At 41.8% G+C, this 21,996-nt stretch overlaps 1 protein-coding gene across 2 annotated transcripts in view; it reads left to right on the top strand.

Annotated features, from left to right (window-relative positions):
- The first annotated feature begins 695 nt into the window (after positions 1–695).
- Positions 696–21,996, top strand: part of NUF2 (NUF2 component of NDC80 kinetochore complex) — a 29,701-nt gene continuing 8,400 nt past the window's right edge. Inside the window, exons 1-11 of one of the 2 annotated variants that reach the window (XM_078441358.2) lie at positions 696–823; positions 4,119–4,267; positions 5,508–5,582; positions 6,548–6,624; positions 7,121–7,182; positions 11,877–11,974; positions 13,120–13,193; positions 14,497–14,593; positions 15,880–15,942; positions 19,408–19,545; positions 21,535–21,675. In XM_078441358.2, coding sequence (XP_078297484.2) covers positions 4,145–4,267; positions 5,508–5,582; positions 6,548–6,624; positions 7,121–7,182; positions 11,877–11,974; positions 13,120–13,193; positions 14,497–14,593; positions 15,880–15,942; positions 19,408–19,545; positions 21,535–21,675 — 948 coding nt within the window. In that variant the 5' untranslated portion in view covers positions 696–823; positions 4,119–4,144. The remainder of the gene's footprint in view (positions 824–4,118; positions 4,268–5,507; positions 5,583–6,547; positions 6,625–7,120; positions 7,183–11,876; positions 11,975–13,119; positions 13,194–14,496; positions 14,594–15,879; positions 15,943–19,407; positions 19,546–21,534; positions 21,676–21,996) is intronic. The other variant, XM_060644441.3, reaches the window with a different exon arrangement.

The following is a 21,996-nucleotide window of genomic DNA, read 5'->3' as shown; positions in this document are numbered from 1 at the left end:
TGCTACAGACAGTGCCGCTTACTGTCTTGGTACAAATCACTGCTAACCCCCGTTCGCCTGTCGGCAAAGGTGAACGGCTTTGACGAGACGTACTCGTGGGTTCCATCCACCTCTCGAAGTCGTGCTCACCAACGCCGGATCAGGGGGCCTGTGTCAGGATACCGGCCGTGCTACTCACAGACTACCGTGCGCGTCCTTGGGCCAGCTCCATAACGTCTCTGATTCAGATCCCTCATCTGATGACAGTATCTATTCGCCCCTTCTTCCTTCCCCCCTTTTAATGTGGCCTAACAGAACGCGTGCGCTCACGGTCAATATCAGATCATCGGTATTATCATCACCCTGGGACTCACCCTGCCCCACGGGGAGCCCTACATCCTCTCCCTTCTCACTCTGAGCTTGGCTCAAGACTCTAGGACGTCTTCGCTGGCTTTTGCTCTTCACCTTGGGCCCCAGACGCTCTCAAACGTCCGGGGGAAGGCCGCAGCACCCCACCCCCTTAACGCCCGACCCTTCCGGCGAACCGCGACGCCCCCACGTCCTGCGGACTCCAGGTCCGACTGGACGTCGACACCGCGAAAAAGGGTTCCGCTTGGAGTCGGGCGCGCTCGCTTCGCAGCACAAGCCCCGCCCGCCTGGAGTCTGTTGAGCCTTACGGGCACCCGGCGCGGCCGCCGCGCAGGAAGTGGGCTGGGCGGAGGGGGCGGGACTTCCAGGAGGAGGCGGCAAGTTTGAAAAGCGTCGACGGTTGTTGTCGGCCGACTTCTGCCTTCGCCTGCAGCACCTCCCGGGGCTCGCTGCTCTCCCGCAGGCGGCTGGCGCGGTAAGTGAACGCGAACGGACACGGGAGGACGGGAGGACGGGAGGACTGGAGCCCGGACGCCGGGCCTGGCAGTGTTTTCGTTGCGCGCAGCGCTGGGGAGGAGGCCGGAGAAGCCAGCCCCCGGGAGGTGGGGGCTCTTTGGATTTGGCGTTGGTCCCAGAAGCAACCTAGGCTCCGTTCCTACGAAACGAACGAGTATCGTCTGGTGCCGCGTAGACTGTGTGAGAAGACACTTGAGCTGAAGCTGGCCATGTGCAGCTTGTGTTTATATGTACTGTTAATCCGCTTAGTTAGAAGGCGGTAGGGTTGAGATGCTCATCAACTTCCTGCAGACCTCCGTTGCTCACACATCGCTTACCCACAAAATCAAGAAAGGCAAACATACATACTTAACCCAAACGTCGAAGGAAAGAGCCGTACATGTATGGCACTGTGCCTGCGTGGGACGATCCTTTTCTCTGAACGACTTCGGGAAACTTTTTACAGTACTTAATTTATTGAGGTTGAGAGTCATTTCTGTCTGTTTTTGTTTATCGCCTTTGCCTCCCGGAATTTTGACTTCCATGAACTAGTTTGTGTTAGCAAGACGAAGTGTGTACAATTTAAGAGGTATTCTGCCAACGTCTACTCGGCCCAGCGTCTTTGGTGTTGCAAATACATAAGAAACCGGAGGGAGCATTAGCAGATAATCTCTGCTTCCTTGCTAAGCTCTCTGAGGGTCACTCTACGTATATTATTAGGTCATTTGTATGCTTTAAGAGAGCTCAGACGGTGTAGGTGGGAGGCCTTTCCCCCCACCGGCCAAAAATGAATCGGAACGGAAATTGAAATTGGAAATGGCAGATGATTCCAAAAAGAAGCACTGGGAGTTTGGGAAACATCTTGGAGGAGACCAACGTGAAACAGAAAAGTCATTGAGTTACTAAATATTGGAAGGTTTCAGAAACCAACGCTAAAATTTGAATTTATGTGGTGGGTAGGGTAATTGAAGTATTTCTGTAGCGATGTTACCTGAGGCATGTGATGTTTATAAGGGTTAATCTGATAACAGAGTGTGCAAGGCAGAGAGGAGAAGGATGTGCGACAATGATTACGAAGGTCTTTTACACCTGCTCTTTCTCTAGCGTGATGATCCTTGATCCAGATGTAGCTTGTTGGTTTTTAAATCTGTGACTTAGATGAAAATGTGGAATGTGTATTTGTGCTGAAAAGGACACCTAATATGTGAGGTGTGTCAGGATTTGGAGTCAGAAAGATGCGGGCTATGGAATGAAAGCTTGAATTTATGAGGGTCAGTGATGGGAAGTGCAAATCCTCGCCTAAGGTTCAAATAGTTCTCTAAGAAAAACATGGAGAAGTCCTGGCTTCATAAAAGTGGGTCGCACTGGAGAAGTTCTGGGAGTTTTTAGTTGATCGTGGGTGTGTGCGTGAGTGTGTGTGTGAGAGAGAGAGGGAGACAGACAGACAGACAGACAGTAAGTGCTACAGCGGTAGACCAGAGCAGCAGTGGCCAGGGTCACTGTATTGATCTGCTGCCCTCGACAAACCATCTCTGGAGTCTCGTGTTCAGTTTAAGCATCAGATTTTAAGAAGACATTGACCACAAAATAGTTGGTTTTAGAGGAAAGTGAGTAGAACGGTAAAGTCTCCAAAGTGATGTGTGAGGAGCGACTATACTTACATCATGCTTAACCTTAGAGAAGAGGCGGCTGAACAGGGACGTGGTAGCTCTCTTCACACTTTTGAGAGTGGTGTCACGTAAACAGAGATGAACATGCTCTTTGTAGCTGCACAGACTGGAAAGGGGACCGGTGGGTGAAGGTTACAACGCACGGATTTCTGCACAGTCTGCCCAAGAGTTATCTGATCGTTAGAGCCATAGTGAAGCGGGAAGAAGTTGCCTTGAGAGTTAGCGAATTTTGTGATGTTTGCACGTGTTCAAGCAGAAGTGGGAAGTTACTTGCCAATGGTCTTTCAGATTGGCTTGCTACGTTTATCAGAGTTGAGGCAAGTTACCGAAGCTGCTTTTTAACTGTAGTGTTCTAAGAAACATTAGGAACCTAAAGAATTGGGTGTCCAGAATTGTGAGTCACTTCAGTTTGTTTGCAAAATGGAACATAGCCACACGGGATCTCCTGAGTTACGCTACTGCCTTACAGAGTGGGGGGTCCATATGTAATAAACCGGGTGTTGTTAACTGAGTGGCGGAGGCAGGGGCTGCTCTCCGGTGCTCCTCCTGCTGTGTTACCACTACTGCTGTTCTCCTGGGCACAGCTAGAAATACGAAGAAAGCGTTGGCTTACCGGGGCTCCAAGTGTAGTGTCCATTCTGTAAACACAATCCCAATACGCTGTGGCAGGCGTTAGAACAGTTAAAGGCTCTAGGGCAGAGTTTCTTAACCTCAGCGGTATCCACAATCGGACGGAATAATTCTTTGCTGTGGGGGGCTGCCCTGTGCATTAGGTTGTTCAGCAGCGTGCTGGTCCTCTGCCCATAGGTCCCAGTAGCGCCCCCACTCCAGTCCGGACAACCAAAGATGTCTTCAGACATTGCCAGATGTCCCCCCACTGGGGCGGGGGGGGTGGGGGGGGTGGGCGACATTGTGGGAACTACTGATCTAGGGGCACAGGCCGGAGTACCTCTGAGGGCCCTGAGGGGAAAGTGGTTTTTGTTGTTGTTTTTAAAGTTCTCTTCTCCGGTGATTGGAATGCCTTCCAGTTACAGCATTCTATTCCTCCTGTATTGTTTCCCCTCTCTTCTTCCTACGTGCATCTTAAATCTTATTACCCGTCTCACTATGTGTACATTGCATAGAATGTAAGGTCAGAGTTCGGTTTTATTATGTGCCCTCTGTTGCTACTGTTTATATACAGCTTCTGCTGATAGGGTTGCCTCTGTATCTTGGTTTGAAGAATAATTCTCAGGACCAAACTTGTTAAACTCCATGCCCCCCAAATTTAAAAAAGAAAAAAAACCATGCTTTTTCAGGTATATTCATGCAAAGTCCTCTTTCCCATATGAAAGAGAACAGCGTTAGGAAACTTAGAGAACGATGGTGCCATTTCAGAATAAAAGATATTTTAGGATCCATATATCCACATTTATAATTCAGATGTATGATGTAGGATTTTTATATATATGTCATTTGTGTTCTGTTACTGGGATGTTTGATGATAGTTATCACTACTATGAATATTCAACCTCGGCTTGTTAATTTTACTCCTGTTTATCAGCTTCTGGATCAAGAGATCAGCTGCTCTTGCCAGGTTACTGATCTTTGTTTTTCTTCCTTCAGACTCAGGCTAGCAGGACATTCCGAGGATGGAAACTTTGTCTTTCCCCAGATACAATGTAGCGGAGATTGTGATTCATATTCGCAACAAAATCTTAACAGGAGCTGATGGTAAAAACCTCTCCAAGAATGATCTTTATCCAAATCCAAAGGTAATATGTGATTTGCATGTGGGTGATGGCATTTAAATACAAATGAAACTACTTAGGTCTGCAGTGTTTGTGGAGAAGGGCATGTATGCTACCTTTTGATGTAAGCCAGTCATTTTAATCCAGAAGCAATCTCTCACTTCTTGTAATTTTAAAATCATGTTAAGTCTGTATCTGGGGTGACTTCTACATTTCCATTAGGAATTCAATTCTTTAATATGGTAGTTTTCTTTAAAAAAAAAAAAACCAACAAACCTTCTAAATCATAAGCGTATTAAAGTATATTATTATTGGAGTGGTGGTCTGAGTGCATTATTTATTGGTAGGGCTTGAAGGAACCTATTCCAGGTGGTTTCCAACCACAAAAAAATTGTTTAGAAACAATTCTCTTTGGAAGCTTGCAGATTAATTTTCTTGCATTGTGCCCCAAGGGGGGATTGAGTTGTTTTGACAGGCATCGTTCTTATTTCTTTAGTTATTAAATGCAAAAATGAACTATTTATGTGTCACAGAAAATCCCAGAGTCTCCTTCCATTTTCCTGTGTTGGTCTTGAAGTGATAACATAATAAAACCTGGTTTAATGATGTAGAACTCAAACTTGGTGATCTCAGTGCCTTTTTAGTTCTTTAAAAGGGAATGAATAATCTCCCAATAAATGAACTTGTATATGGAACAGAACAGGTTCTACAGGCCAGCGTTTGGCAACTACTGTATTAGAAAACATTTAAAAAATCCCAGGCTACCCTGTTAAGTTTATATCCCCAAGGTCATGGTGTTCACTTAAACTATTAACATCTTGGGAAACCTTAACATCTAGAACATGAACTAAGTTTGCCCATGGTCTTTGTTTAAAAAACGAAAAGAAAACAGAACACCCCACCCTCAGTGTGCTTTAATTTTTGCCACATGTCCGCAATCTGTTTTGAAAGACTAACCCTTCTTCCCTTCCCTAATGTGGATGGATTGCTTGGATTGGATTGGGTTGGATTGAATATACTTGCTCTCATTCTGTTCGGAAGCTGAGACAAATAATCTTATTCACCACCTACTACATCCGAACAGACTGGTAAGTGTAGAAGTGTGTTAAAATTTGGAAAAATTGAGTATTTCAAGGGCAATAGAGCCATTTTGTTTCTCTTTTCTTCTCTGCATCCAGTGGTGACAATATTGGATGGTGACGATGATAGTGACACAGCGTTACAGTCACGCGTCTGAGTGTGAACGGTTGTTTTTCTCTTGTAGCCCGAAGTCTTGAACATGATCTACATGCGAGCCTTGCAAATAGTGTATGGGATTCGACTGGAGCATTTTTACATGGTGGGTTTAAGATGAGGCAAAATTACGTTCTTCTGCTGTATTTCCCTCGTTCGCATCGCATGCTGGTTTCAGGATAAGAAGTTCTTGACTTTGTTTTTAACAAAGTCAAAGGCCTATGTAAAATTAATGTCACCTACAGAAGAATCTTAGGCATAATAGTGGCTTATATTGATAGCCTTAGTAAGACAAGAACAGAAGTAAAAGACTTAAATGGCACGACTCCTCGATGCTGTGCAGGTATTCACAGACGTACAGACTGGTCTGCAGAGACAATAATGAACGACGGTGGAGTCTCCACAGATTCTGTTCTCTTCCGGGGCAGGACTCCCAAAATAGGGGAGAAGATATGCACTAAGATTGGGAAAAAATGAAATGAGGCAACTGAGCTTTTAGCAAATTAGATATTTCTAGTAGGAAAGGTCATTTTTCTTAATTTTGTCATTGTTACATCTTCAGGGCATTATCTGAAGTTTTAACTAAAAATGTAGTATCTTTAGAATCTCAGCAGTATGATTACACGTTGTTTAAAAATCAAAGGCTTTGCTGCTTATTTGCTATGAAATCTTGCCAAGGCTTAGTTTCTTTGTTTATAAAATAGGGTCTTGTAAAAATTAAAAAAGAATATGTCCTAGCCTGTCCTAGGGTTCTTGTGAAAATTAAAAAAGAATATGTAGAAAATGCTTAGCCTGGTTCCTGATACCTAATATGTGCTAGCCTTACCCCTCCATTGTTTCATTCATTTGAAACATCTTTACTGAGCTCCTGCTGTGAACCTAGATTATAATATTAGCAACAACTCTAGTTTTGTGCTAGGATCTATATTGTTGGCTGAATTTAAAAATGTTTTTAATGATAATAGGATTATTTTAATGTTAACTTATGACTAAAGTTATCTTGAGGTTGAAGATTTTTCTCGTTTTGTCCAATGAGTGTGTAACTTAGATTTTGTGATGTGTCACATCTAGATGCCCGTGAACTCAGAAGTCATGTATCCACATATCATGGAAGGCTTCTTGCCAGTTAGCAATCTGTTTATTCATCTGTGAGTAAAGTGCTTTTATTTTCTTAGACCACCTACATGCACATGCGCATTACATTAAGCTTTCTTAATGACAGGGTTTCTTGGAGAGAGAATTTCTGTCATCTCCCTCTCCACTCCATCAGTACGTTCAAGATTGCAGACTTCGCCCCGGATAGAACTAACTGCTTCCCTCTGTGGCACTGTGAACCCTGCTTGTGATGGAAGTTTTGAGATGTTGTGAATCTAAAATTGTTGGGAGTGTTTTGAGTTCTTAAAGAGTCCTAGTACCTCTAAGTGTGTGTTGTTTATTAGAATTTATACCTTGGTATGGCATGAATACCCGTAGAGTGTGCAGAAAACATAGGTTTCTGTACTGCAGGATTATGCACGGTAGTAGGCTTCTGACTTGGTCTTTTGATGTTGAGAAACATCTCCAGAGAGCTCTCTGAAAATGAAATGTTTATGTCCTATGGTTTGTATATAATTTATGACATTCTTTCTCTCCTTCGTCTTCAAGGGACTCCTTTCTGCCCATCTGTCGGGTGAATGACTTTGAGATTGCTGATATCCTATATCCAAGTAAGTGGGAATTTGAAACAGTTTTTAATATCTGACTCCAATCTCATATATTACCTTTCCATTAACAAATGTAAAAAAAAAAAAAACTGTAGGAAATTGGCTTTAGAAAGTGTATCCCATTCTTAAGGATGAATTTTTTCATATCCTATGACTGGAATTTTTTCTTTCGTAGATCTGCAGAAAAACTCTTTTCTTGATCTGTTTTTCTTAACTGCTTACATTTAAAAAACACTCTGTAAATTTGAAAATAAGCTTATGAGTAATATACAAGCTGTGATATTGCATAGCGGATTCTTCATACCAATTTTATCAAATGTAAGAATTACTTTTTACCATGAAGAGAATATCTTTTAGCACTGCTAAGAAGAGCCTTGATATTAGATTAAAATGTCAATTTCTCTTAACTATTTAAATGCCCTTAATTCGTTTGACTCTTTGATATATGTCTACTTACTTTTTAAAGTTTATTTATTTATTTTGAGAGAGAGAGAGAGAGAGAGAGAGAGAGAGAGAATCCCAAGCAGGCTCTGCAGTGTCAGTGCAAAGTCGGTGTGGGGCTTGAACCCAAGAACTGGGAGATCATGACCTGAGCTGTAGTCAGACGCTTAACCGACCAATCCACCCAGGCACCCCTGACTCTTTGATATTTCTATGTCAAGTTATTTTATGTTGCAAGAGATTCAGTGTGCCATTTAAAACTGTTTTTTTTTCCTCTTTCTGATGTAATTTTTTGTTTTGTTTATCAATGTATAATTTACACAAAATAAAAATTCACCAATTTTAAATGTATAATTAAGTGAATCTTAACAGGCGTATAGAGTTGTATAGCCACTACCACAGTCAAGTATAGAGATTTCGATGACCCTGCAAGAGTTCTCTCAGGTCCTTTGCAGTTGGTTACTTCTGACCGACGCCCCTTCCCTTGCAACTGCTGGGCTGCTTTCTGTCACTGTAGTTTCTTGACTTTTCTAACATCTGATATAAATGAAATAATCTGTAGCCTTTTGCATTCGGCTTCCTCAACTTAGAATGCTTTTGAGATTCGTCCATGTTAATTGTATTTATTAGTACTTTGTTTCTTTTTATTTTGGAATAATATTCTCTTGAAAGTATAAACCACAACTTATTTACCCAATGATTTACTCAGGGGCCCGTTGAGAGACATTCGAATTGTTTCCAATTTTTGGCCGTTATGAACAAAGCTGCTCGGAAGGTTAGGTTACAAGTCTTTGTAAGAACACGTGTTTTCATTTCTCCGGGTAAATACCTTGCGGTAGAAATGCTGGTTCACGGGGCAAATGCATACTTACTGTTTTAGGAAACTGCCAAAGCGTTCGCCAAAGTGACGGCATCGCACCATCGGCAACATCTGGTCATTTCAGTTGTTCCATATCCTCTCCTGACTTGCTTGGTATCAGAAAGGTTTAATTTTGGCCATTTTAGCGGCTATGTAGTTTTATCTCATGGTTTTAATTTTCATTTCCCTGATGACTAATAGCAACATGTTTTCATATACTTATTTACTATCCACGTATCTTCTCTGGTGTAGTGTCTTTTTGAATCATTTGCTTGGGTTTGTTTGTTTAATTAATTAACTAATTATGTTTTGAATTGTCTTACTGAATTGTAAGGCTTCTTCAGATATGAAAATACATAACTTACCAGATATGTATTATGCAAATATTTTCTGCCCGTCTATTACTTGTCTTTTTAATTTTATAATAGTGTCTTTTGAAGAGCAAAATATATTTCCATTTTGAAGATTCTAATTGATCAGTTTTTTCATTTATGATTCATAAAACCAGTTTTTTGTATGTACTATTAAAAAAACCTTGGTTGCTAAGATTTACTCAGATACTTTGCTTTAAGCATATTATGGTTTTAGCTTTTACTATTTAATGCTTGAATTTTTATATATTATGTAAGGTCAAGGTTCATATTTTTTCCTTTTTGCATATACTCATCAAATTATTCCAGCACCACTTGTTTAAAACAGTATTCTTTTTTTTTTTTTTTTCTAAAGTTTCTGTATTTACTTAGAGAAGTGGCAGAGAGAATAAGAAAAAAAGAGAGACTCCAAGCAGGCTCTGCGCTGCCAGCGTGGAGCCCGATGCGGGGCTCAAACCCGCAAACTGTGAGATCATGACCTGAGTCGAAATGCTTGAGTTGGACGCTTAACCTACTGAGCCACCCAGGCGCCCCTGAAAAGATTATTCTTTTCCCATGGAATTAACCTTAACACTTTTTGTAAAAAATCAGTTGACCAAACACTGCACACCTATTAGAAGAGGAAAAATCTGGAACACTGATAATATCAAATGCTGGTGGTTTATTGCCAAACTCCTGAGTGAGCTTTGGTGTTTCCCCTTTTTAGGGAACTTATACACTTCATTTAAGTTGGCAGTTTATTAACATAAAGTTGTTCGTAATTTTCCTGTATCATTTTTTAACAGTCTTTGGGCTCAGTAGTGAAGTCCCCTGTCTCATTCTAATATTTATCATTTCTTTTTCACTCTTGTTTTTCCCGGACCCGTCTGGCTAGAGGCTTATCAATTTTATCTTTTTGGAGAACCAGCCTTTGATTTCATTGATTTTTCTGTATTTTATTTCTTTTCTCTATTTTATTGGTTTCTGGGCTTATTGTTATTCCTTCTCTTCTCATGCTTTCTTTGGATTTGCTCTTTATTTTCCCACTGTTTTTTTTGTTTTTTTTTTTTTGTTTTTTTTTTTTTAAGTAGAAGCTGAGGACATGAATGTGACAGCTTTCTTCTTTCCTAATACAGGTGTTTAGTGCTATAAATTTCCCTTTCGTCCTGCTTTAGCTGCATCCCACACACTGATGACAGGTTGTTTCTTCTGTGTGTTGTGCGCGTGTGTGTGTGTGCACTCACGTACACATGCACGTGTGCCTTTGGAGTGTAAATTTAAGCTTGTCTTCAACAGTCTGTCTTTAACAGAGTAGTCCTGCGGTCTTCTGCTTCTGGGGTTGAGGCCACATCCCTCCTGAGATACATTTTTGCCTTTGGCAGTTGTTCCGGGGTTATCATTGGACAAAGATCACTTTTTAATTCCTAATTTTGGTAGTTCTCAGACCACATATGTAGTTGAATTCAAACTGGAAATCCCTATGGTAGTCGGCTCCGGGTTTAGAATTCTCAGTGTTTGTCTTCTTGCCAGAGATAAGGCTAAGAGACAGTGTTACCTGACATTTTCCTCACTGGCGTGAGAGATTTTCTTTCCCTAGTCTACCTTTCCACTAGACACGTCGCCTTTTAGCATCCCACATCTTCTGGGGCCTCTCCGCTCCAATTCCCAAGGCATTTGCAACTCTTCCTACATGAAAGTTCATAATCCAAACCATTTGCTTATTTAGTCTGGACTTATCTCTTTTGGTTCTCCTCCATCTGGTTGCTTGTAAGACTTTCTCCTTATCGTAAGTTTTTAGCAGTTCGATTATGATGTGCTTTTTGGGGCATTTCTCTTTGTCGTGTTCCCCCTGACCCAACTTAGATTTGCTCACTTCCTTGCCTATGTCTATAGTGTCTATCAAAGTTGGAAAATATTCAGATATCTGTTATAAGTTTTTGCTGCCAGTTCTTTTGGTGGGGCTCCGATGACACGTTTGTTATGCTACTTGATGTCTCTCGGCTCATAGATACTCTATTCATTTTTTCTCTCTGGCTTTGTAGATAGGTTTGATTGTCCTGTCTTCATTTTCACTAATATATCCATCTCTCAGGCCGTTCTGCTGATCATCCCATCTGGTGTATTTTTCATTTCAGATATTTTTTAAGTATAAAAGTTTGATTCGGGCTTTAAAAAAGAAATTCTTCCCCGGGGCACCTGGGTGGCTCAGTCTCAGTTAAGCCTCACACTTCTGCTCAGGTCACGATCTCACAGTTCATGAGTTTGAGCCCCACGTCAGGCTCTGTGCTGACAGCTTGGAGCCTGGAGCCTGCTTCCGATTCTGTCTCTCTCTCTCTCTCTCTCTCTCTCTGTCTCTCTGCAACCTTCCAACCCCCACCAACCCTGCTCACACTCTGTCTTCTCTCTCAAAAATAAATAAACGTTAAAAAAAATTAAAAATCATCCCTTTATAATGCTGATGTGTCTCTCTGTGTTCCTGAACAAACAATATCTGTATAGAATAAAGGCTCTCAGGAAGATATTAGTTTGGAGAGGCCAAGGCATCTAGAACTCGTAAATTCTAGTTGCCTTGGGGTCCCCAAACTCCACACTCTATCTCTGTGACTCAGCAGGACCTGTGAGTTCTGATGGTGTCCTTCCCTCCCAGCCTGAAAAGTCCCAAGTAGCAGGCTGGTGCATGAACAGGGTTCACTCATGCGTTTGTCTTGGGGACTGCTGTCCTGTGGTGCCTGTTGTCCGGTGTCTAAAATCTGTTGCTTCATACATTTTGTCTGGTTTCCTAGTTGTTTAAGATGGGAGAGTAAATCTGCTCCCTATCATTCTCTCTCAGCCAGAAATGATTTGCCATTTTTTTTTCTTTTTTAGTTATTAATGCAAAGATCATTCTGATCTTTATATTAGAGCACATTTTTTTTGCACTTTGGCTAATTATAGCACATTCTCAGTTTTATTCTATAAACTGAGCCACGTATATAGTGGGAGAGGATGAATTTTTATTTTCACATTGTCTCCAGGATTTATTTAAGGAGTCTTGCTTTCTGTTTTAGAGGCAAAACGAACAAGTCGGTTTTTAAGTGGCATTATCAACTTTATTCACTTCAGAGAAGCGTGCCGTGAGACATACATGGAATTTCTTTGGCAATACGTAAGATTTAAATATATTTTGGGGTCACATAGCAGATCAGTAACATCATTTATGAGCTACTAACCTGTTTTGAAATAGTTGTCGTGGGTATCTAATTGTCGTATGGCTGTTAGAGCCCAATTTATTTTAATATTTATGTGAAGTTGAAGATTTTAATGACTGGAAAGCCTCTCTCAAAAGGAGTTTTTCTTTGCTATTTGATCATGTTAGGGAACTTTTGTTCCCTTTTGTTTTCTTCTTGTAGCTGAGGCTCCTTTTCCTATATTAGGAATTGTAAGGGAAGAGAAATAGTAACGAATCTGTCTGTTTTTATTTAATTAGATATTTGAGGTTTGTATTTGCTTTCTAAAAAATAGCCTAAAAGGATGTTCTGTTTATCAAGCTTGCCCAACATTGTGTTACAAGATTCAAGCCAAGTAAATCACTCTAACAGATGGAAACTCGTTTCGTCAACAATTTAGAGAATTTGGAAAGATTATGGGTCATCTGTGTGATTTGTTTCCATCTGTCCTCAGTGTGGGGTTATCATATTCTTAGAAGAGTGCCAGAGGACCACCAGACAATTAGAACTTAAGCTCCAGCTACACTGAGTGTATATGTAAGTGCTTCCTTGCACAAATCCCGTTAAGCTTATGCTTCCTCAACATCACACACTCTCCAGAGCTTACACACGTATTTGCTACACACACAGAAACATACAGTTTTGCTTGGCTGATTTCTCATTTTTTAAGCCACAGCTCAAACATCTGTTGGTTTCATGAAGCCCCGGGGACACTCCTCCCCAGCCGCTACCCACGTCGGGTTTGGGTGTCATTGTATCTAGTCCTGTAGCAGGTTGCTCTGCGGTCTTCCGGGCGTGTGTCTGACTCTTCTAGGAGCTACTTAAGTCCGAAGTGTAACTTCGCCTTCTTGGGTATTGTTCCTGGCACTTAGCGCAGTGCCTGCCTATGGTAGGAACTTGGCATTTGTGTGTGAACAAGAAAGTTTCTAGTTCACTCATCACGAATGCCTGTTCTCTCTTAAATTTCTTATTTCTGATGGTGAAAGATGAGGGGTAAGCATTCTGTGGTGTGAACCGGTAGATGTTTTTTGAAACACATCGCTGTTTATATTGAAAAGCACTAATACAAAATTTGCTTTAACAGAAATCTTCTGTGGACAAAATGCACCAGTTGAATACTGCACACCAGGAGGCACTGATGAAACTGGAGAGACTTGAGTAAGTCGGAGATTTACGAATAAGTACGGTTTCGGGGCGCAGAGTGAATCGCGGGTAGGACTTTGCAGTCCTGCGGTCCCCTTCAGGTCTCCCCCACTGCCCTCACTAAATAGCAGACGGTCTAAGTTTACCTGTTCTAAAAAGAAAAACTAGCTTTCCTTCTTTCTAACTCTTCGTACATAATATATTCTTTAACTTTATCCTTGTGGTTAGTGAAATTAGCCTGAGATGTGTAAAGCCGTGAACTTACCTCCTAAGTTGTGTCTGGAGTTACTAGTGTAGGGGACTAACTGGCCTCTGTTCCTTAAGGTCTGTTAATTCTGGGCAAGTTTTACTCCTTCAACACAGCTTTGTTTTGCTTCGTTGGTCAGTGGGGAGAGTCATTCAGGACTTGTGATTTCTTGTCCAGGTACATAGACTTTGAGCAGAGGGATTTTTTTTTTTTTTTATCCCTTCTGATTTCTTGACGGTTTTGAGTTGACCTGCTTCGGGGAGAACATTCCTCACCTGTCCGTGTGTAGATTTAGAGACAGCCAGAAGCTGTGAAGTCTAGGGGTAGGAGGCAGGTAGTAAAATGTAACAGGTAAATTTGGCGTGAGCCAAGGGGAAAGATGAGGAACAAACCAGGAGCAGGTGTTTCCAGCATGTGCAGCAGAACGGCCCTGTCCCTAACGAAGCCTGATACACACATGTACAAACCAGGAGCCAAAGGATGAGAGAAAAATGGGCAAAGGTTGAAAACGGGATTTACGGAGGAATATGTGCAAATAGCCAGTTGAAAGCATGTCAAGATTATTCGGCGCGCTAGCAGCCAGGGAAGTGATAGCAAAAACCACAGTTCTAGACCGCGTCTCAAAACCGAAGTTGAGAGCCACGCGCAGGGCAGAGACCTTTACGTGGGCAAGTGCTGGTAGGAAGGACGGGCAGAGTAAAGGAATGCGGGACCCAGGAGAGAGAGGGGAGGAGAGCAGCCAGGCAGGAACCGGCACGAACAGAAAGGGATGTCCCGCCCCTCGTATCAGGAGCCCGAGTTAGAAGGGGCAGGTATGAGTGCAGAGGAGTCCATCCATAGATTGGGAGGTGGGAGGCCGAAGGAGCCCATCTGATTTTTATTTTCTGTGTCGTAGAGGTCAGGTCATCTATTTTAAACCCCTGTCACATGAAAGGATGAGAATTCAGACACATGAAAACAGTTTTTTGTTTCTTGTTTTTTCATCTGAGTTATTTGAGGACAGGGACGGTTTTGGCCTTGCACAGTTAAGAACTTGATATGTGTCATTTTAATCTATTTTGCTATGTTTAGTTCTGTTCCAGTCGAAGAACAAGCAGAGTTCAAGCAGCTTTCAGATGATATTCAGGAGCTGCAGCAATCACTGAATCAAGAGTTTCGTCAGAAAACGGTATCAGCTGTGTTGACCGTAAAAATGAAACAGCCAGTTAATCTTATCAGCAAAAATGGGTTTATGTGGGAAGAGCAGAGAGTTGCAGCTTGGTACATGTCAGCTGAGCACGAGCCGAGGGCTAGTCGGACAAGGAGAGCGATGTTACTTTATGGAGAAGGAGGGGGTTGGGAGGGGCGACTTTGAAAGAAAGTCCACGGAAGAAAAGCAGAAGTTGAGGCTGCTGGTGGCTTCTCCTTGGCTGAGTGGCGCTGTGGTTGGGGGAGTTGATTCCCAGTGGAGATGCCATGAACCTCCTGCCAGCATTGGGCCTGCGGTTGCCGAGGCTTCCTGTAATTGACATGGAGTGGTGCGGGGTGAGGGCTCCCCCTCCTGGCCTCCCGACTCCATGTGAGCGAGGTCTCGTTTTATTTTCACGGTTGTTAGCTTAAACTTTAAAAACACCGCTTTTTTTTTTTTTTTTTTTTTTTTGGTGGGTGTGGAGGGGTAAGGGAATGTTACTTCCAGTTGCTAAAGATACAGGGTACCTTGCTGTGCCCACTTGTGCCCCTTAGAATGGATGTATACTTCTGTTGACCATGAGTTATTTATTCGTGTTGTCAGAGTTACACGCTGTCTCCTTGACTAGAGTTTTTTAGGATTTCCCTTTTTCTGCTCCCGCCGTTCCCAAACTGTCCCATGGCACCCTGGACACCACAGCGAACCCGCAGGGGTGTTTCAGGATATTTTAAAATTTCAAGGGAAACAATGATAAGCAGCATCTGCCATACCCTGCTTGAACCACCTGTTGAAGATAGTCCACAGTTCCAACAACTCACATTACCTTCCTTTCGTGTCTTTGTGAACCTGGGTTTTGACATTGGCCATGCTAAAAAACCAGTACTACGTGAAAAAATCTCAGAACAGGAAATGAGGATGTCTGAGTCCAATCTGATTCCAAGATGTGTGCATTTGTGCAGTGTGCAACAGGTACACACATCCAATTTGGGAGTAGTTGTGGTTATTTGAGAATAAAATAAACATCTTTTTCTTTCAATTTGTATATATTGCTTTTTCAAAGGGCTACTGAGTTGTTAGGACATAAGTACTTATGCACTTATTTGGACTTCACTGCTTAGTAGAGGAGCTGTTAGATACTTGTTTTGGAGCAGTGGTATCACAAATAGATAAGTTTGAGAATATATATTATGGTCTAATCCATTTAACTCCTTTCTTACCTTTATGTTAGTGGCAAATTTAAATCTATTTTGAATCATTAGAGAAGAGTTGTTTGCTTTTTTCCTTAGATAGTGCTACAAGACGGAAATTCCCAAAAGAAGTCAGAGATTTCAGAGAAAACCAAGCGTTTGGTAAGCTCCTTTTCATATAACTAGCCCTGAAGGTTTGACTGTGTTATGTGAGGAATGTTTGAACTGCGTGTGTTACGGTCACATGTTTCTCCCTTTCTCCTTAAAACGAGACTAATTGAACTTTTCTCAATTTAAATACAATAGCTGACTACTGTCAAAAAACGGAAACACAGAAATGTGTGAGGAAAGCGAAAATCACCTGAAAGCTCCCGCACAGTCTGAGATGTGTCCCAGATGACGCTTGTCTCTGCGGACAAGCACGTGTGATTGTACACGGGGAATGCTAGACCCTTCACGCCTCAGACCTGCCTGCTTTCACGTAACAAAAGAGTGTAGAGAGTTAGCACGTCACCGTCGATCCTCAATCATCTAAATGGTTACCCATGGTTGTGCGTTGGGCTAACGTAGCTACTTCTAGTGTCCTGTTGATAGACGTCCGCTGGCTTCTAATTTTTCTGCGATCGGACAGCAGCGTGTACGGGCTACACACGTACGGGCGTCGATATTTGTGCACCTGCTGCCCTTCATCTTGGAATAATTCCCACATGTAGGATTTCTGGGTTAAGGGGAACACACGTGTAAAATCGACCCACCGAGGGGCCCCTGGGTGGCTCAGTCGGTTGAGCCTCTGACTCTTGGTTTTGGCTCAGGTCGTGATCTCAAGGTTTGTGAGTTCGAGCTCCGCGTCGGGCTCTGTGCTGACCATGCGTAGGTTGCTTGGGATTCTGTCTCTCCCTCTCTCCTTCCCCTTCCCCTGCTCACTCTCTCTGTCTCTCAAACATAAATAAATAAACTTGAAAAAATATTTAAAATTGATCCACCTTGCTAAACTGACTTCTAAAAAGATATCAACTTGCATTTCTACTGATACAATATGAGTGTTCTTTTCCCTACACTCTTGCCAAAATTGGATGTTTTTAGTTTGCTCTCTTTGTCACTTTTGTAGGAAAAAAAACACCTCATTTTAATTTTGATTTTTTTTGATTCTTAGTGATTTCGACATCTTGATTTAATGGTTTACTGTTATTTCTTATTTTGTAAGCTATCTGCGTTCTTTTCATTTCATTTTTTTAATTTATTTTTTTAATGTTTACTTATTTTTGAGAGAGAGACAGAGCACAAGTGGGGGAGGGGCAGAGAGAGAGGGAGACCCAGAATCCGAAGCAGGCTCCAGGCTCCGAGCTGTCAGCACCGAGCCCGACGCGGGGCTCGAACTGACGAGCCTTCGAGCTGTGAGATCATGACCTGAGCCGAAGTCAGACGCTCAACCAACTGAGCCACGCAGGCACCCTGCTTATTTCATTTTTTTTAAAGAAGATTTATGAGTTTGGGGTATTAACTATTTGTCTTTTAAATTCATCATTTTTTCCCCATTAGAAGGCTTATGTTTTCAATGTGGTAAAATGTATAGACATGGCCTTCATGGTTTGTGGCTTGAATTCTTTACGTAGAAAATACCGTCCCACTTCTCATTTGTTTAATCCCACATTGTCTCGTTGTACTTTTATGGCTTCCCTGTTAACACTGACAGTTTAATTTTTTTTTTTTTTTCTTTTTTTTTTCAACGTTTTTTTTTATTTATTTTTGGGACAGAGAGAGACAGAGCATGAACGGGGGAGGGGCAGAGAGAGAGGGAGACACAGAATCGGAAACAGGCTCCAGGCTCCGAGCCATCAGCCCAGAGCCTGACGCGGGGCTCGAACTCACGGACCGCGAGATCGTGACCTGGCTGAAGTCGGACGCTTAACCGACTGCGCCACCCAGGCGCCCCAACACTGACAGTTTAGATCCACCTGAAATTTACTTTGGTGGAACATGTTCCTTGTTTTTCTGTCACTCTTTTTATTAGCAAAGGCTTTTATCTGAGTAGTATTGGCTGTGGTTCAGTTTTATTATTCATTTCTTTCTGTCCCATTTAAAGCTACATTAAAATAAAATCATTCTGTAATTATAATATCCAACCTAAGCTTTTTATAAAGGGAAAAACTGTGATGAAAGTCAGTATTAATTGGAAGGAAAGTGATCACTAGGTTTGTGGAGCATGAAGGAGAGGACAGTGGGGCGGTCTACTAAAATAACAGACACACTGTTTCAAACATTTAACTTGCCTCCCTGAGTTAGTTGGAAAAAAGGTGACATCAGTTGTGGTACTTTTTAGTTAAAAAAAATAACTTGTAGACAAGTTACACGAGCCACATAGCAGTACATTCCTGTTGTGAAACACTCAAATGGCATAACGTGTGTATCGTTATATATGCAGGGAGAGACAAGGGACAGCGAGTGAGACACAAAGCCCCTCTTCTCTGGGCCCGCTTACCCTGCAGGCCACACCCTCCCGTCCTTTTCCCTGACATGGTGTGCACCTGTGTAGAGGCACATGGTTGTCTTGCTTTTTCATGATTCTGCTTTCGTAGAAACTATTCCGTTTTGTGTTGTATGTTGATCTGTAATTGGTTCTTGCACTTCATATTTCTTGGAAACCTTTCTATATCGATTCATTGAGTCATAGAGTGTTTCAAAACAATGTAATTTATCAGCTAATACTTTGGGAGGAAGTTCATGTGAATATTTTTCTTTTTCTATAATTTTAGACTTGCAGAGATTTTTTTTTTTTTAATATTTATTTATTTTGAGAGAGAGAGAGAAACAGCATGAACAGGGGAAGGGCAGAAAGAGAGGGAGAGAGGGAGAATCCCAAGCAGGCTCCGCGCTTGAACCTGCGAACCGCGAGATCACGACCTGAGCCGAAATCAAGAGTCAGAGGTTCAACTGACTGAGCCACTCAGGCGCCCTTACACTTACAGAGAAGTTTTAATAGCGTTTTCTGATGCCCTTCACCTCAGTTCCCCGGGTGGTTTGAAATTCGGGAGACTAAGGAAATTTGTTTTAATTCAGCGAGCATGTGTCGATCACCCCCCCAGTGCTAGTGCTTGGTGTGTGCTCTGGGAACACAAAAGAACTTTACACAACTCCAGGTCACCCAGCCAAAGGCAGCAACACATACGAAGTACATACGGATAGCGTCCCCTGAACGGTGATGGTGTTGTTTATAGAAGGACGTAAAGGCAATAGGGGCAGGATTTCCAAGGATTAATGGAGCTCACAGGCGGCACAGGGCTGACGGTTTTCAGAAGGACCGTGCTGATCAGAGAGACATCGCTGGCACCTTCCGAGCCTAGGCCTGACGTTAGCAGGTCGTAGGTAGAGCGGGGCCCTGGTGGGAGAGGACCCTGGCGAGGACGGGAGGGGTACACGGCAAAGGGCCTTTGAACGTCCTGCTCAGGGGCTTGGTCTTCGGCCCACAGACGAATGGGAACAAATATGCAGGCGAGTGACAGGGTCGTAGTTGTGCAGCCGCCCCCACCACGGCAAGCAGAGACCCCGTTCCTTTGTCCTTTTCCGTTGTCGTAATGGTAAGTTACCAGTTTTATTACTGTATCTAACATAAATATGTTTTCTCAACAGAATGAACTAAAATTGTCCGTAGTTTCTTTGAAAGAAGTGCAAGAGAGTTTGAAAACAAAAATTGTGGATTCTCCAGAGAAACTAAAGAATTATAAAGAAAAAATGAAAGATACCGTCCAGAAACTTAAAAATTCCAGGGTGAATTTCCTTTTTATTTAAAAAAATTTTAATGCTTTTCTCTATATGTATTTTTTCTTTTTAGCAACTCTTGCTTAGTGGTGTGTTAATTTTGTGGTATCCAGTTTATCTACATTTCTTTTTTTCTCAAGCTTCTTGCCCTTGTCTCTAAGATATAGCTCTTCTCTAAAGCAGGTGTAGGGAAAGGAAGTACAATTTTAAGACATTTGTTCAATTATACAGCAAAGTTTTGAGACCTTGTCCTGGATGATCAAAATAGAAATTCTTTGTCCTTGTGAGACCTGCTTACTTTATATGATGGAGAAAGGTATTAAGTTTATAATCAATTACATAATTACGGATTATAATATGTATTATGAAAATGCGTAGGGTGTGCATGTGTTGGGGTAGGAAGTACATGGGAAATCCCTGTACCTGCTGCTCAGTTTTACTGTGAACCTAAAACTGTTCTAAAAATACTTTTTAAAAAGTGCCAAAAAGAGAAACGAACAAAATAATATGGGGTTCTTTGAAATAATGCAATGATGGTGGTCTAATTTAATATTTTGGAACTCTGGGAGTAGAGGGGGAAGGAAGTAGAAATTGATGCTGACATCTGAAGGATAAACAATGTTTATCCTACTAAATGCATGGAAGAGCATCTGAGGAGTGGGAACAGCATTTGCAAATTCTCTGAGGTAGAAGGGAGCAAGGTATATTCAAAGAATAACACCTTAAACGTAAGAAGGGGAATGGCATGAGGTGATGATAGAAAAACTGGCAGATTTTTCAGGGTGCTGGATTTTACTGTGGGAGCAGGACATACCACTGACTAGTTTAAAAGGGGGATGTTGGAACGTGATATAATTTATGTTTAAAAAGATGATGGGTCACTGTGGGAGATGGATGGAGGTGGACAGGGACAGAAGTAGAAGTGGGTGGACAATTTAGCATCCTTTGTGAGGCAGGGTTTTTAAACTCCATTAAAGGAACATTTCTGGTTTATCTCTGAATTCGTTATTCCAGCCATTCCTGATCATTAAGATCCTATTACAGGAATAGACAGCAGAACGGAAATGAAAGCCAACAAATAGATCTGAGTATTTAAGAGAAAAGCGTAGTTTATTTAGTAAACAGTTCTGGCTCAGTTGGCCATTCATTTAGAAGAAAAGGGAGCTGGGTCTACACCTTGTGCCATTTACAAAAGTAAATTCTATGTGGATTAAAACTTAATTTTAGAAATTTTAGGAGAACATTTGTATAATCTTGAACTGGGCTAGATTTTTTTTTTTTTTTAAATTAAGACAGGAAATCCAAATCTGTAGAGAAAAGAGGACCTATGGAACATGTTTATAGTGCATGAGAGGTAAAGGGGTTATATCTATGACACTCAGAGATGCAAAAGTATTTACAAATTGGGAAGAAGAAGACAACAGAAAAGTGAGCAGTCATCTGATGAAGCGTTTCACTGAGGACAAAGTCCAGTTGGCCAATAAGGTGGGCGGGGACGGGGACGGGCCCCTGGGAGAAGGAAAGGAAGCCTGTTGTTCCAGGGGTTGTAGTAAACATGCTCATTTTCTAATTTCAGAAGACGAATTAATCTTTTAAAAAGAATCTGCTGTAGCAATGGTTATTAGAAAGATGAACAGGAAGATTATCATTGGTAATACGATTGCCCAGGAGTAATTAGGAGTAGTTTGAATATTAGCAGACACGAACTCTCTTAAACTCACCATGAATAACCTTTGGAAGGTACTTCAGTGAGTGATTTAGTAAAATTGTGGCAGTTCTCCACTGTGCAAGGATATCTGGCAATTAGGAAGCATAATTATATGTACTTAGACACGTGTCAGTAATAGTGCTTTCTCCCTGACCCAGAAACTTAATTGTTCTCTGCTCTTAAGCTTTCAGTATTAAGTGCAGAAATTATTTAAGAGCAAACACAGGACTGCAGTTTCATAAAGGAGACTATCACACTGGCTTTTATGTTTTTTGTTTTCTCTCTCAAAGCAAGAAGTGATGGAGAAATACGAAATCTACAGAGACTCAGTTGAGTGCTTGCCTTCATGTCAGCTGGAGGTACAGTTATATCAGAAGAAAATACAGGACCTTGCAGACAATAGGGAAAAGTTAACCAACATCTTAAAGGAGGTTTGTATTATGTAGCATTTTAATGCTTTTATTATGTAATGGTTTACTATAGTTGCTTGGATTTGCTTTTACTTTTTGTTACTATTTTCCTAAAGAAAAGCAAGGTCATCCTAGAGAACAATAGATGTGGCAGTGTATGCTGGGCAACGAAACATTCTTCTTCTTTTTTTGTTTTTAAATACTTACCTTATTTTATTTTTGAGAGAGAGAGAGAAAGAGAGAACGAGTCGGGGAGGGGCAGAGAGAGGGAGACAGAGAATCCCAAGCAGATTCTGAGCTGTCAGCACAGAGCCTAACATGGGGCTCGATCTCCCGCACCGT

Source organism: Panthera onca, chromosome F1, assembly GCF_046562875.1.
Source record: "Panthera onca isolate mPanOnc1 chromosome F1, mPanOnc1 haplotype 2, whole genome shotgun sequence".
NCBI classification, from domain to species: Eukaryota; Metazoa; Chordata; class Mammalia; order Carnivora; family Felidae; genus Panthera; species Panthera onca.
Note: the sequence above shows the minus strand (reverse complement) of the source record. Positions and strands in the feature narration are given on the sequence as shown.